The sequence below is a fragment of the Lutra lutra genome, chromosome 9 (genome assembly GCF_902655055.1).
Source record: "Lutra lutra chromosome 9, mLutLut1.2, whole genome shotgun sequence".
In the NCBI taxonomy this organism is placed as follows: domain Eukaryota; kingdom Metazoa; phylum Chordata; class Mammalia; order Carnivora; family Mustelidae; genus Lutra; species Lutra lutra.
The window spans coordinates 44,780,835-44,795,736 of NC_062286.1; the positions used below are offsets into that span (position 1 = coordinate 44,780,835).

The 14,902-nt window shown below is 36.0% G+C and overlaps 1 protein-coding gene across 7 annotated transcripts in view; it reads right to left on the bottom strand.

The window, feature by feature from the left end:
- CTNNA2 (catenin alpha 2) overlaps positions 1–14,902 on the bottom strand; it is a 1,136,606-nt gene that overhangs the window by 17,452 nt on the left and 1,104,252 nt on the right. For 4 of the 7 annotated variants that reach the window (XM_047745910.1, XM_047745912.1, XM_047745917.1 and 1 more), the window contains one exon: positions 14,421–14,564. The exons of 2 other annotated variants lie outside the window; for them this stretch is intronic. In XM_047745910.1, coding sequence (XP_047601866.1) covers positions 14,421–14,564 — 144 coding nt within the window. Of the gene's footprint in view, positions 1–14,420; positions 14,565–14,902 lie in introns of those variants that run through there. One more of the 7 variants, XR_007130146.1, reaches the window with a different exon arrangement.

A 14,902-nucleotide genomic window follows, 5' to 3' on the forward strand; every position in this document is an offset into this window, starting at 1 on the left:
ACCTGTATGTTTATCACAGCATTATTTACAACAGACCAAAGATATAGAAGCAACCAGTGTCCATAGATAAAGGATTAAGAAGATGTATATACATATGATGGAATAATACTCGGTCATAACAGTGGATGAGATTTTGCCATTTGCAACAACATCCAGGGATCTAGAGAGCATTGCATGAAATGAAATTATAAATGAACACACAAAAAAAGTAGGAACAGACCCCATAAATAAAGAGAAACATCTGGTATTTGCCAGAGGGGCAGAATTGGGAGGAGGAATGGGTGAAATGGAAGAAGTAGGGTGGGAGGTACAGGCTTCTAGTTATGGAGTAAGTCATTGGGATGAAAGGTACAGCATAGGGAATGTAGTCAGTAATATTATAATACCAATTTGTATGGTGGCAGATAGTGACTATCCTTGTATTAAGCATAGTTTAACAGAATTGTCCAATCACTGTGTTGCACACCTGAAACTAACAAGGTGTCAACTATACATCAATTAAAATAAATAAATCAATTTTAAAAAACAGATTAAACCATCTCATTATACCCACTATGGGTCTTCTAAACCACCCTCCTCCCATAAAAGGCTGTGTTTTAAGAGTAGTATTTTAATATCACTTCTCTCTCATTATCATAATTTCCCCTCATATGACTCATAAAGAATGCGATCTTAAATATGATGCAGCAAACTGTTAGACACATATGTAACTGGGTAAAATAATTCACTGTACTAACATAAAATTAACTCTTTTTTCATTAGAGAAATGAGAATTACAGCAAGAAGAAATGGATATCATTATTCAAAAGCTCATAAGAGGTCTTCAGTATAATGCATAGTAAAACCAGTGATTTTAATTAAACTAGTTTTAAATTTGGCCAGTTATTCCCTGGCTTTTTATAATTGAATACATTTTTCTGCCTACTCTGAAACATTGTTTGAGTAGACATAAAGTAATACCCTCTAAATCTTTTTCTTTCTTCCTGGTGACTTATTTTCCCATTGTGAGATATAAACCCACTACAATGTTCTCACATATTCAAATAATTTCCAAGCACTCACAGTATACACTGTCACAGATTGAGGTAGAAGTTTCCTATCTTTACTTCAGAACACAACTCCGTCAATTGTAACCATTAAGTCTTTAACTTCCACCTAGATACACCACTTCAGGTTCCTTCAAGAGTTGTTACTTTCACAAAGGTGACTCCTGACATTTAGAGAATGGTCTAAACTGATCTGAAGTTTTCTTATTGACTCTTCCCAATGTTCCAAGATAGCAAGGGCTCTACGATTAACTCCACTTCTCTGTAAAAACCTGCTCCTCCTATAGTCATTGGCAACGCAATTTTTCCACCTGTTTAGGTTAAAAACCCAGAATCTTATGTTACATATCATGTTCTCTTAGATCTAGCCTCCAATCTGCCATCATATCTTAGCAACAGCATTTTTAAAATCTGTCCATTATTTGACCTCACCTTCTCTACGGTTACAAGGCCCAGTCATCAGAATCTCTTGCTGGATTGTTGCAGTATTTTCCCCTAAATAACTTCCTTTTTTTCCTCATTCCTTTTTACTTCTTTGCTCTATTCTTTTTATTATTATTATGTTCAGTTAGCCAACATATAGTACATCATTAGTTTTTGATGTAGTGTTCAACGATTCATTAGTTGCATATAACACAGTGCTCATCACAACATGTGCTGCTTTGATCTGTTCTTAAACAGAAGCCAGAATGATCCTACTAAATGAACTCAAAGAATGTCACTTTTCTTCTCAACATTGTCCTGCAGTCCCCCATTTCAATATGGGTAGAATCCACAGCTATTAAAGTGGTCTTCAATGTCATATAATCTGATCCCCAATTGTTCTGATTTTTCCTTCGTTCACTCCACTCCTTAATGCTGATCCCTTCCCTAGAGCAGTCATGGCCACACTTCTGGGACTTTATGCTTATTATTGCCTCTGCCTAAAGGCTCTTCCCACAGATCTTTGATGAAATACCAACATCTTACTGAAAACTTCCCTTTCCAAATTGCAACTCCATTTCTGCCCTATTCCATTTCTAGTCTTACTCTGTTTTTTATTATTTTTTCATACAGTCATCACCATCTGACAAATATTTTCTTCTGGGTTTACTATCCCCCACCCCATGTTACATACCAAACACCTGAAACTGCTAGCAAATGGGTATTCCATAAATACTTGCTAAATATTATTGAATAATTGCAACTTTACAGATGAGGAAATAAGAGATGACAAAGCTTGTCCAAAGACAAAGTAGGGCACGATGTCTAGTATAGCCTAATTCTCCATGCCTTCCACCTATTCATTCCTCCATGGAAGAACAGCCAAATAATGATATTGGCAGGACAGTGGAATTTAGGGACATAAAACAGACAAAATAAACATTGGCTAAACTGCTACACAAATCTTATGATCTCTTCCTTTTACTGTGCTTCACTGGTACAATCAGGATCATCCTTTGCTCAGAAAACATCCACAATCTAATTCTTTGTGTTTACTGCTACTGCTTTCTATATATAAATTACTGAGTTTTCATTAAAAATCGTCTCCCTCATTCATAGTACCAGCATCTGTGAGGCATAACTGTGTGTGGTAGGTATTACAGTGCTGGTGTCTTAATACAATCTACAAAAATACAATCTTAATACAATCTACTATATATATATTATATATATTATATATGTATGTATATGTATATATAGTAGATATATACATAGATACATATATATGTCTACCATATATATATGGTAGATACCACAATCCTTTACATATGAGGAAACAAATACAGAAAAATTTTTTGTGAACTTAGGTTCACAAAATTCCTATCTGATAGAAATGGGCTTCAGTCCCTGTGACATATAACATCCAGCCTTCTTTGACCAGGTAAATATACCATAGTGTTTTCCTGCTCTGAACTCTATTCCTGGCTATTGGTGCTAAGCAAGAGTTATGATGTGTTCTAATTCCTTTCAAGTATGAGTCATGTGACCAAGCAGTAAGGAGGTAAATTTCCTTAAGCCACAAAGGAAAAAAAAAAAAAAGTCACACTAACTTCTAATCTTGCAATCATCATACACATGAGATATAAACTAGACAAGAAGCAGGGACATCATCTACTTATTTTCTCACCAGCTACTAAAGTCATCTACATGTTCAAAGAAAACTTGATTAAATACAACCTATAGTTCTCCTTTCCCCTACACCCCATATATGCCACTTGCTATTTATTCACAGGGTATGAAAAGACTTTATTCAAAATTTCTACACCTTAGCTTTATACTCTACCATATAATGGGTACCATGATATGATGTCAGGCTGACTGATAGAAATTTTAAGAACCTAGTATGTATTAGTTGCTACCATCATCTACACCATCTGACACATACTATTTTCTGTGTCTCCTGTTCAAGAACTAGTTCAACTACTAGGAGGAGCAAACATCTTACATTGCAAAAAGCACAAGACCCGGCTCTAACCTTGCTTGTGCCAACCACTGACTGTGAAAGTTTGGGACACTATAGTAACCTCTCTGAGTTCCTATTTCTTCAGCCAAAAAGTGGGGTTAATAATACCAATACACTTTCACAAAACATTGAGGCCCAAGTGAGAAAGTAAACTTGAGACACTTCTTTAAATTTTAAAAATGTCACTATAAAGTAGTATTAATAAGGTGATACCTTTTTGGAATCCGTTTAGTGTATTTATCGTAATTTATTGGCCCACCTGGGTAACTTAGGCCTAAGAAACTCTGCACAGATACAGTTATTCGAATAAATGCCCAGGTAGTGTGAGAGTACCATAAGCCTAAGTGAGATAAGAACAAGGTACATCCAAAAGGAGGGAAGCTTTCTTCTTCCACCTGACAGTGGACATTGCTAGGGTTAAAGCATGTCTGGGGCAGTCTAGTTACAATCCCACTTTTCCCATTTATGGGGAAAAGAAATATAACACAGGAACCTTCTGTTTGGGATCCCAAAACTGGCTGTGGAATGCAATCCAAAAAGAGATATAGATTTAAAAAAAAAAAAAAAAAAGGTAAACCGTTCTTGCAATAGAAACGGCTAACTCCTTCATGCAGCTATCCTTAGTGGTTTCAGCTCAATTTTGGTTACACTCCTTGTTAGTATCACATAATTAGTTACTTATTTGCTACTTTGTCTTCAAATGCTTTGTATATGTGTGAAAGTCTTATCTCCAGAGCTACACTTCTGGATATATATAAACAAGTACTTCCTGGCCCTTTACTGGTTATGTCCTCCACAGCAGCTAGCACTACCTAAACCATATTGGCATTTGGTATACGTATCCCAGTGTTTAGACAGTTGAATGATGGATTCTTAGTTCAGGCAGCCTCTTAAATTGGCCATGGGCTAATATACTCTGGATATTTTCCAGACTCAATACATATTGAGCATTCCAACCAATTAGATCTTTCCTATATGTTATACCACTTAATCCTTACACACTATATTACTTTATTCTCATTATCCAATAGATGAGGGAACTGAGGCTTACATACCTAGCTAATAGGATAATTACCAGAAATACAACTGTATGACTTCTGTCTCCAGTGTATTTAGGAATATACTGTAGCTCCAACTCCTTTTGAATAAAATAAGAATAAAGTCCATTTAAGGTAGTTCCCCTGAGAAGCCACATATGCCTGCCAGGCTTGGCCTGGTTAGGAATATCATCGGTTTCTCCTGGAGTGACTGTACTTTAGGAAAAAATTCAGCAAAAGCACCAGAGGGTTCCCTTCAATCTAAAAGTGGAAATAGGATTTATTTAGTTAACAAAGAACCTCTATGGATGGACAACATATTGTATGTTTCCTTGCAAAAGAGGTTGAACTATGCAAGAAACTTTCAAAACCACAGATTAAAGGGCAAAGAATCCTCAAAAGATGGGAAATGCATAACAGTATTGCCAAAAATCATAGAAAAATACTAGCAGTTCCTTTGAAAGAGAGCATCAAATCTATGAAATTGGAAAACTTCTTTGAAAAAAAAAGGACTTCACAAACTTTCATGAAAATGACAACTTTTAACCAGTGAACAAAGATAAACATTAAAGGGTTAGAGAGAGTCTGATACAGTATCTTGCCCTACTAAAAATCATACTTAATATTGAGATGAAAGCTTCCTCAAGGCACAATCCGTATCTTAGAGTCCCTGTGAATCTAGCCTTTGACAAAGTTAAATCACCTCCATATTTATTATAAGATGTAAAGGCCTCCTCATTATTTCTTTACCTGATATACTAAAAAATGCCAAGGAAAATTCTCCAAATGCACTACAGCTACATCTTTGAAAGAAAGAGTGATCTCTGTTATATCTGGAGTCACCACCTGTTAGAGCTCTCCAAACTTCTTTTAAAGAAATTAATGCTAAGCTATGAAACATAATTGGTTTCTATCTACATCTTGATTGGTTTCAAGGGCTCACCCACTAATGTCAGCATTGCCAGGCTTACTCATTATAAATATTATCTCAGAAACACCTGCATAAGTCATTTGACTTTCAAGGAGACCATGGACCTGATGCACATCTTAATATTATTTTGTTAAGGAAAAAATGTAAACCATTGCTCTACTTTTTTTCATATTTTTTAAAAAATGTGCTTGTTACCATATAAAGATTTAAAAATATGCAAAGAATGGCTAAATATATAATGATATGTGAAAAATATTTGTTAAAAAAAGGTACTATAAAAACTGAATTATTTTAACCTCAAGACTCTTGTTTATAAAAAGAAACGGAATTTTACCTTGTTTAAAACTTTCTTTTGAGCAACATTCTCACCAAAGTCCCTAATTGCCTTTGATAGTAGAAATGCCTGCATCTCTAAAGCAGATTTGGGAGAGGTGGATGGAGACCTTCAAAAGGTGTATGAAAGTTATGGCCAGAAGAGGACTGTGATGGGTACTCAGGAGTCTAGCCTCTAGGAAAGTGCATATCCATACCCTATTGCCATGCTGGGAATGGGCATTTGGCAGGTGAGGCTGGACCATTTTATGGATCATCTTCCATCCTTCCAGAAGGAAGAAACAAAAGACTCCATTTCAAATAGTATGTACACTCTAGGTGAAAGGTCAAGATCAACCAGATCTATAGTTCTTATCCAGGGGCAACTTTGTCCATGTACCCCAGGATACATTTGGCATTTGGCAAGGTCTGGAGACAATGGACTATCACTACTGGAGAAGGAAAGTTGCTACAGGCATCTATAGAGGAGATGCCAGAGACATTGCTAAATATCCTGCAATGGACAACTGCAACCAGCTCCCCACAACTGGTAATTATCCAGGCGAGGCTAGACTAAAATAGCCTACTGCAGCAAGCCAAAAAGGATTTTCTAGGAAAGGGTCCAAATTGACGTCAAGTACTGGAAGGGTTTCATCACAGCTCATAAGGCTCTCTTCCCTCAATTTCCTAGACCAGTATTTTTTTCAAAGTGTGATCCATGAGTCCTCTGCATCAGAAATATTTAGGCATAGAATTACATATTCCTGATCTCAGATGTGATATCAGAACTGAAAAGGCAGAGCCCAGAATTCTCAGAAAATTTTTATTTGTTTCCCATGTGATTCTTCCATAGATTGTAATGTGAGAATCACTACTTCATTTCTCTATTGAAGTCATTCCCTTCTCTATTGTCAATTATGACCTCTCTGTGAGTGATTCCTCAAAGACTCCCAATGACAAACTAATGGAATCTCTACGAAGGTATAGACCTTGGTTGGTTATTCACTACTATACATCCAGTGGTTTAATTGGAGTAAAGATGATGGAATAAAACAAGTAGCACCTAATTTATCAAAAAAAAAAATCATCTTTTGGGAGAGACAAGATAAGGAAAAATAAAATTAGCTAACCATTTATTTAGTACTTCTCCATTCTGTAGACTGAGCTAAGTGTGTGACATCAACACATTTAATCCTAACAACACACTTAAGTAGATACTAATATCATTCTCATTTTGCAAATAAGGAAAATGGGGCTCAGTGAAGTCAAGCAACTTGCCCAAGATCACAAAGCAACTAGTGGAAGTCAGAATTCTATTTGTGTTCCATTTAACAGACGGTATACATGGACAAGAACTACTACTCCCTGCCTAACTCTCCCATATTTTCAGGTTCCTTGTATGATGTAAACAGAAGCTGTTGGAGTAGGGGGACAGATAGTCCTGGGAAATCCCCTTAAAGGGTGCTAACACAGCTAGAAAGCTCACCATTTTGCCCTCACACTTCTTTTCTTCTTCCTGTATGGAAAATGGAAAGAGCGAGCAGTCACCTTGGACCAAAGGTGAACTTGAGAGTAGGAGCCTCAACACTAAGTAGAACAGACCATAAATCAGAAGGAGTCTGGGTTCCGGATGATTCTGAATTCACTATATTGGCCCTGAACTACATAGTCTATATGACAGAAAAGTAACTCTCCATTTAGAGGTTTTATCATATGGAGCTGAATCTATATCTGATTAAAACATGTGAAAGACTGTACAAATTGTTAATACTGTTATTGGCCATTAATAATTTAAGATAGTTAATTAAAATGCAGTATTTCACATCTAGATATAATTAACATTTTTATGTACCATAAACTTCATGTGGGAAAGCAAATGAACTCTGCCACTGTGGCCCTTACTTTCCAACTCCTTTTTTAAAATAAATTATTAAGTTGATTAATTCAGCTATTTTGGAAGTATTTTTTTATATTTCTAAACCATAATCTTAAAAAACATGGAAAATTTAACAAAGTAAATTACAAAGGAATTAAGAAAACTAGGGAAAAAATTAGGAAGCTGATGTATAAAGCACACATTATGTACTTGTTATGCAAGGAAACAGGGAAAAATTCAATATATTCCCTACCTTTATGGAATTCACAGAGTAATTGGGAGACATATAATTGGGTAAGTTTTTACACTGCAGTATCCTACTCAGAATGACAGAAAAAACACATCATGCTGTGCTAGAACATCAAGGGAGGCTTCTTGGAAAGCACTACTGTCTGTCAATCCCTAACTTTGTGACCTCCAGGAAGCTACTTCAATTCCTTGAATTTCATTTTCCTAATATTTTTAATGGGGATGACAGTTTCCTCCAAGGGATAACTGTTAAAAACATTGCATACTGCATTTAAAATACTTAGCACAGTGACTGGAACATACTGAGCCCCCACTGTACCTTAGCTAGTATAATAATGTTATTTACTACATGCAATTGTCCTATTGTCCCTCTAAATGTATTGCTATCCTAATTTATAAAGCAAAGACAAAAAAAAGCTCAGAGATTAGGAACATTACCCAATATCACCCGAATTGTAAAAGATTCAGTTTTCAAATTCATATCTAACAGCAATACATTGCTTATTAACATCTTCCTTAAGAGAACACAATGTACTCTAACTTATTTTTCAGAAATTGGACATCAAAACCATATAGCTGTTAACTGTTCTCTGCTTGACTTTAATTCATGTAAAATGCAAGGCCTTATGGGGTGAGTAATTTTGCCTGGCACATCTTCTAAGAACCACTCAAGATTATGTTTGCTTGGGATTGTGTGATACAGGCAGTAACAGAGCTACACATCCTCAGTAAAAAAAAAAATCTAAGAATTTTTTTTTAAAAAAGATCTTCAGGTCACCATGCCAAAATCAATTTGCTCAATTAGTGGCAGGCACTGGCATTCTACCAGTCAACTGCTTCTAGTATATGACAAGATCACCATCTCTGCCACAGTAATTACTGCAATTATCTGTACAGAGTTGAGTATGGAGAAGAAAGCAAGGTTCGCTATCACTTCTTGACCTCTAAAGAAAGTTCTCAAAACACAAATACTAGTGATTCTGGCAATCTGAAACAGGATAACTGTGTGTAAAACAGGGGGTTGAATCCAGAATGGAATTTTCTTACTGTGATCTGAGGGCCACCTTCTTCCAGATCAGGGTTCTGATATAAGATTCTCATGTCTTAGTCAAAGGTAAAGTACCTCTCTAGTGCCTTTCTCTTCTTGCATCTTTTCTTTTTTTAAGATTTTATTTATTTATTTGACAGAGAGAGATCACAAGTAGACAGAGAGGCAGGCAGAGAGAGAGAGAGAGAGGGAAGCAGGCTCCCTGCCGAGCAGAGAGCCCAATGCGGCACTCGATCCCAGGACCCTGAGATGATGACCTGAGCCGAAGGCAGCGGCTTAACCCACTGAGCCACCCAGGTGCCCCTCTTCTTGCATCTTTGAACACATGTGTAACATTCACACAGACTGATGGAGAAGATAATAATCAGGTCCACGAAGAAAAATACAGAGGAAAAAAAAAATCACTTCCAAATGGTTGTTGATTTAGACACAGAGTTAGATAATTCATATTTTTCAACATAGACCATATAGATTAGATTCTATATTGGCATGAATGTTTGATTTTTCCAGTCATGATGGTAATGCTAATTTATACATTTCTCTTTCTAGAAATTCCCCTAATTAAAATGTAAAAGTAGTCAAGTAGTTCTACCAAAAATACCACCAAAAATAAATACTGCTCTGGACTGTTGTAAAACAACTTAGCCCTGAACTTCATTAACTTCTTATATTGGAGCATAAAAATGATGGACTCAAGATGGTCCCTTAAATGTTTATAGTCTCATGCTTTTCCTTTAAGGAGATGGAAGAACACCACTTGGCAATTCTTTACACTTAATAATTATCATTCTTATAAAGGTTTTTATGCTTAGTCACAATTTAAGTCAACTTTCTAAAGAACATTCTTAAATTACCTTTAAATCCTATTTTTCCCAAGTCTTTTATTCTTAATATTTTAATCCTTTTTTAATTTTTTCTGGAACTTTTTCCAAGAACACAGAAACATAATGAGTCAGATTTTGCCTTGTAGATTTTAAAACCTGCGGGTAGGAAGGGGTACTTTCAGATTCAAAGAATGTACTCCCTGCAATCCTGACTTAACAGGTCTGCATCTTAGCCATGGTTCTGCATTTTAGCAGTCTCCTCCCACCACTTGATGTTTTTGGCATGAAGATGATTGTTTGATCATTTTGGGAAACACTCATTAAAATCAGATGGGTCAGGAAAATATCTTTGCTCTCCAGACCCCACTTTTTACTTGTCTAACTCCACTTTCTACTTTTCCTCCATCTTTCCACCCATCTCTGATATTTTCAGGTCCAATCAGCACAGAATACTTCCATACCTCACAACTATGGGCATTGTTTCTCTCCTCTTCTACCTGAAAAACTCTCATCTACTTATCCATCAAGGTTAAGAAAAATATTACCCCTTTTATGAAGTTTCCTCTTCCCCCTTCTCTTCAGGAATGCCCACATCACCATATATATACATATATATATATATATATATATATATATATATATATATATATATATATATATTTGTTACAGTGATTATTGAAACCTATCGTTACCGTTATAGTTACTGATTATGAGTCTGTTTTCCATGCTAATTTGTCCATTCACAGACAGTGAACATCACATATTATTAACCCAATAAACAGATTTTGAATTATAACCTAATAGTAGAATCACCTCTAGAGATATTTAAGGGGGCAGGGGGAACAGTTGCCAGCATTTTTCACTGTTCTTTTGAGACAAACATAAATCTAATATTTCTAACCTCCTTTAATAATTTATAGTGTTTGACAAGATTTTTTCTAAGTTCTACTTGAACTTTTTTGGAAAAAATTATTTCTAAGAGAACATAGACTGAGCATGCTATTTCATCATCTCCATATATACAAGTTTTGCTTTTGAAAGTGATTTCCTGACATGGTATATTCTACAAATTAATTTTTATGTCATGATAGGAAATTAAGAAACATTTTACTGGATAATGTAAACTAAATCTTTAGAAGCTGGGATAGGGGAAAAAGCAATTCTACTCATGGAATTTCAGTCTATTAGAGAAGCCTAAGTAATAACTTAGAAGGAATTTGGGTAGCAAGAAATACAACAAATAGTGCTGAGTGAAGCAAAGTATACACTGCAAATCATTTATGAATCTACAGCACCAGAGAAGCTTTCAAACATAAGTGTGCTTTATTGTCAAATGTGGGCAAATCATGCCCAAATGAGTATTCTCTTTCCAAGTGCACTGGGGAAAGAGACTTACATAATCATGTGTGGTTTTAGTGCTTAAGCCTTCTCAACACTGGCTGCTTGAGACCAAAGTCGGTCATAGTTTCTGCTCAGTACATAGAGAATGTTCCATTTGCTTTGGAAAATTGTCCTGCTTACATGGATTCTCTTGCTAATGGGCAGGTCTTCATGGCCATCGATATTTCTAAATGTGTCAATAGTAACACAGTCCCTTTCCACTTTTGTCAGAAAATCAGAATGTCTCAGAGCTAGAGTCTCCTGTCCCTAATTCCTTCCCTTTTATTTATTTCTCTTCTGCTATTGTAGCTATGAGTGATGATATGACATTTTGCATAAGAGAAAATGGCTGCCTGATTATATCTTAATAAATAATCTTTGTACTTCACTCACTTGCAGCTTCCTCAACTCTTCTAAGCAGTTATATCATATATTACAAATTCAGCAAATATGGAAGGGTTCAGGAAAGGTATGGGGCTGGATTATATGCAAATATTTTGATTCATGGTTTTGATACATGGCATATCTAAACACAAGACTCCTCTGCAAGATTTATAATTCCATGGTCTTGATGACCTGAAATGCTTCCCTGCCCTCCTTGTGTGCAGTAACACAAATCTAAACCACTGTGTTCCAAGTGAGCTGAAGATCTGATTCTCAAAAAGCCTTCCCAGTGCAATCAGTCTACCCAACACCAGAGGGACATATCTTAGTTCTTAGAAATGTACTGTCTTCACCTCTAAGTTGACACTTGGCATGTGTCTCTACACCCCAAAAGGTTGCATATTCCTCAAGAGCAGGAGCCAGGCCCCATATGTGTTCTATCCTCCATAACACACATTTTAAATACCCACCAATTCCCTACTCATCAACTCTTACCAACACTACAAAAGGACTCCTACAGTACTGCATAAGAAGTTTGTAATTTCCCAGTGATATCTAGATCCATTCATTACCTAATAGTTAAGGATTGTTTTTATCTCAAAATATCAGAACAAAAAAACCTATGGAGTCAAAGAAACAAATCAATCTTCCAAATCAACACATAGCTAACTATCAGACATTTGATATTGTCCATTTAAAAGAACAGAGCCCACTTGTTAACCAAATAATAAACTACATCAAATACAGGGTACATCCTAAAACCTACTTTGGACTGAAATTTTCTTCCTGGACTATAGAATGCTATGTCTCATACAAAAACAAAGTCTCATCAGCTATTCAGTATTTTTCCCATAAGCAATTTCTTAAAAATATATTATAAAATCATACAATTTTAGAGCAAGTTACTTTAGGATATATCTTGTAGATCATTAATCACCATTTTACAAGGAGAACACTGAGTCCCAAGAGATCAAAGTAATTTTCTTTCAGTTACCTAATTAGTCAGTGACAGAAATGGAACTACTATTACCAGTGTTGAAACCTCAAATTAATTCAACTTTTGTTACTTCATTGTTTTATTTACAGGACAATATATAGAATTTTTAAATTAGAATTTTAATACATACAAATGAATTAAAAAATAATGAACGCCACTATAAATGAAACATGCACATGAAGATAAACAAGTGCATGCACAATGCATTCCATGATAGACTCTCTGAATTTGCACAAGTGCACAACACAACCGTTCTTAACTCACGAAGTTAAAGATGATTGTATTCGAAGGGTTTGTAAAATATGAGCATTTCTTACCTGGCAGCTGTATGAGGGGTTGATAAAAGACATTGAAAACTTGAGCTATAGTTAGACATTAGATTTTTCTGGCACTGAAGGTCTCCTTCTGCCTGGGTTTGAGGGTGTTAGCATTTATAATGAAGGTAGGCCAAAGACTTCAGAGAGATCATCCAATATATAAGACTTTGGCATTGTTACCCACATTGCAATATAAAGTTGACTATATGTGATTACCACCTAAGTTTTCCTATTGGCCAGATATGGCTCTATTTTTCATTATTGTACCTGAAATCTCTACCATTACAGTCACTTCTTTAAGTTAGAAACTGAAGGTGGGAAAATCACTTCAGAACTTGCCATGCCACACCACCCCAGGTAATGAAAGGAACGGGATTAGCTCTAGTGATTTTGAATTCTAAGAATGCATAACTTGGCGGGGGGTGGGGACAGAGATTTCTACATGTAACAAAAAAGCTAATGATGAGAAAGGACTCTTCCTTTTAAACTGCCTCTGATTTTCCAACACCAGTATCCACACATAGTTAACTAGGGATGTACACTTTGAAGAAAATGAATGATATCCTCTTAACATATTTCCTAACACCTATGATCCATACCAAGGAGCTTTTATCCTACCCCATGAAAACTAACAGGGCCTCACATTTTGATGGTCAAACCCTTTTAAAAACACCCACCCTGATACTTCAACATCCTTTAAAGATTTAACCAACTTCATGAACTTCCTTTGCCCTTTTATATAAAAGCTGACATCTTGACAGTTTTAATAGGTACCCTGGAGAGAACAAGTAAAGTAGAGGAAAAATGCTCATTCCAGTTGATTTTTTCCTTCCAAATACTAAGGCATACAAAAGAATTAATCAGTATTATAGAAACCCAAATGAAACAAAGAACAGTGACATTTCACAGCTCTTACCCACAAAGAAATCTTATAAAACAGCATCAGTGTTATGACATACAGCATCAACAAAAAAGTTAGCAAATTTGGTTGTGACACCTTGAAATGGCTGCACCCTTAATCTTGCAAGAGTGGTGCTCTTTTGTTTTAAATATTTTTTTCTTCATTTGAATATTTTCATTTGTTTACATCAAAACCAAGTTTATTAATTCTTTATGTATCAGTTTCTTCACAATTTTACCCCCACAATTTTAAAAGAACAGACTGATTCTCTGGGCTAACGTCAATAAAGGATATTGTGTGACCCTGTTATCTTTCAAATGAAGAAGAACATCTCCTCACTAGCCCTCCTTAAAGAAGCTCACCAAAGGACTACAGAATGGATTCATTCCACATATGCAATGACTTTCAGTCCCAATGGGAAGAAAGACTAAGAAATAAAGGAATGAAATACCATTTCTACATCTCAAGTTTCGATCATGCTTGAAGAATATATCTGCTGTGGAATTCTCAAATCATACAAAGAACAAATAAGTAGATCCTTTACCCAAAGTTGGTTAACAGTAAAAGAAGACTTATGTGGTCACATCTTTACTTCTTTCAATCCCCATCCACCTGCTTTCAAAATTAATGTTCACAATGAGAAAGATTACATTAGAAAGCAAAGTTACTCACCATGGAGGAATCACTGCTTCCACTCCCGATCGGAGCTCCCTCAGCACAGGTTGGGAGGTGGGTAGAAAGTTGACTAGCCCTGCCCCCATCTATGACATCACAATCTACCTCATAAAAGGTAGTGAAAGTGCTCTGAACTCCTGTCTGATTTCCGAGAGATACAGAAAAGAGTGAGTGAGAGAGAGAGCAAGAGAAAAAAAAAAAAAAACGTACCCTAATGGGAAGGGATTAGGGAAGTGGAAGAGGGAGTGGGTCATTGGGAGAAAGAGGCATATGAAGGAATTAGGTGCTAAAAGAGATATGGGTGGGCATCCATGATATTAAGCAGCCCAGCCATATGAATTCCTCAGTGGCTCTCTTGAACCGATAAATGGACCATCTGGGAGAAGGAGAATGAAGAAGCACCCTGCCTTGTCAGGCATTGCCAGGGACAATCATAGTGGCATTTAAAGGGGATGAAACTCCCATTTAAAGCATTGAAG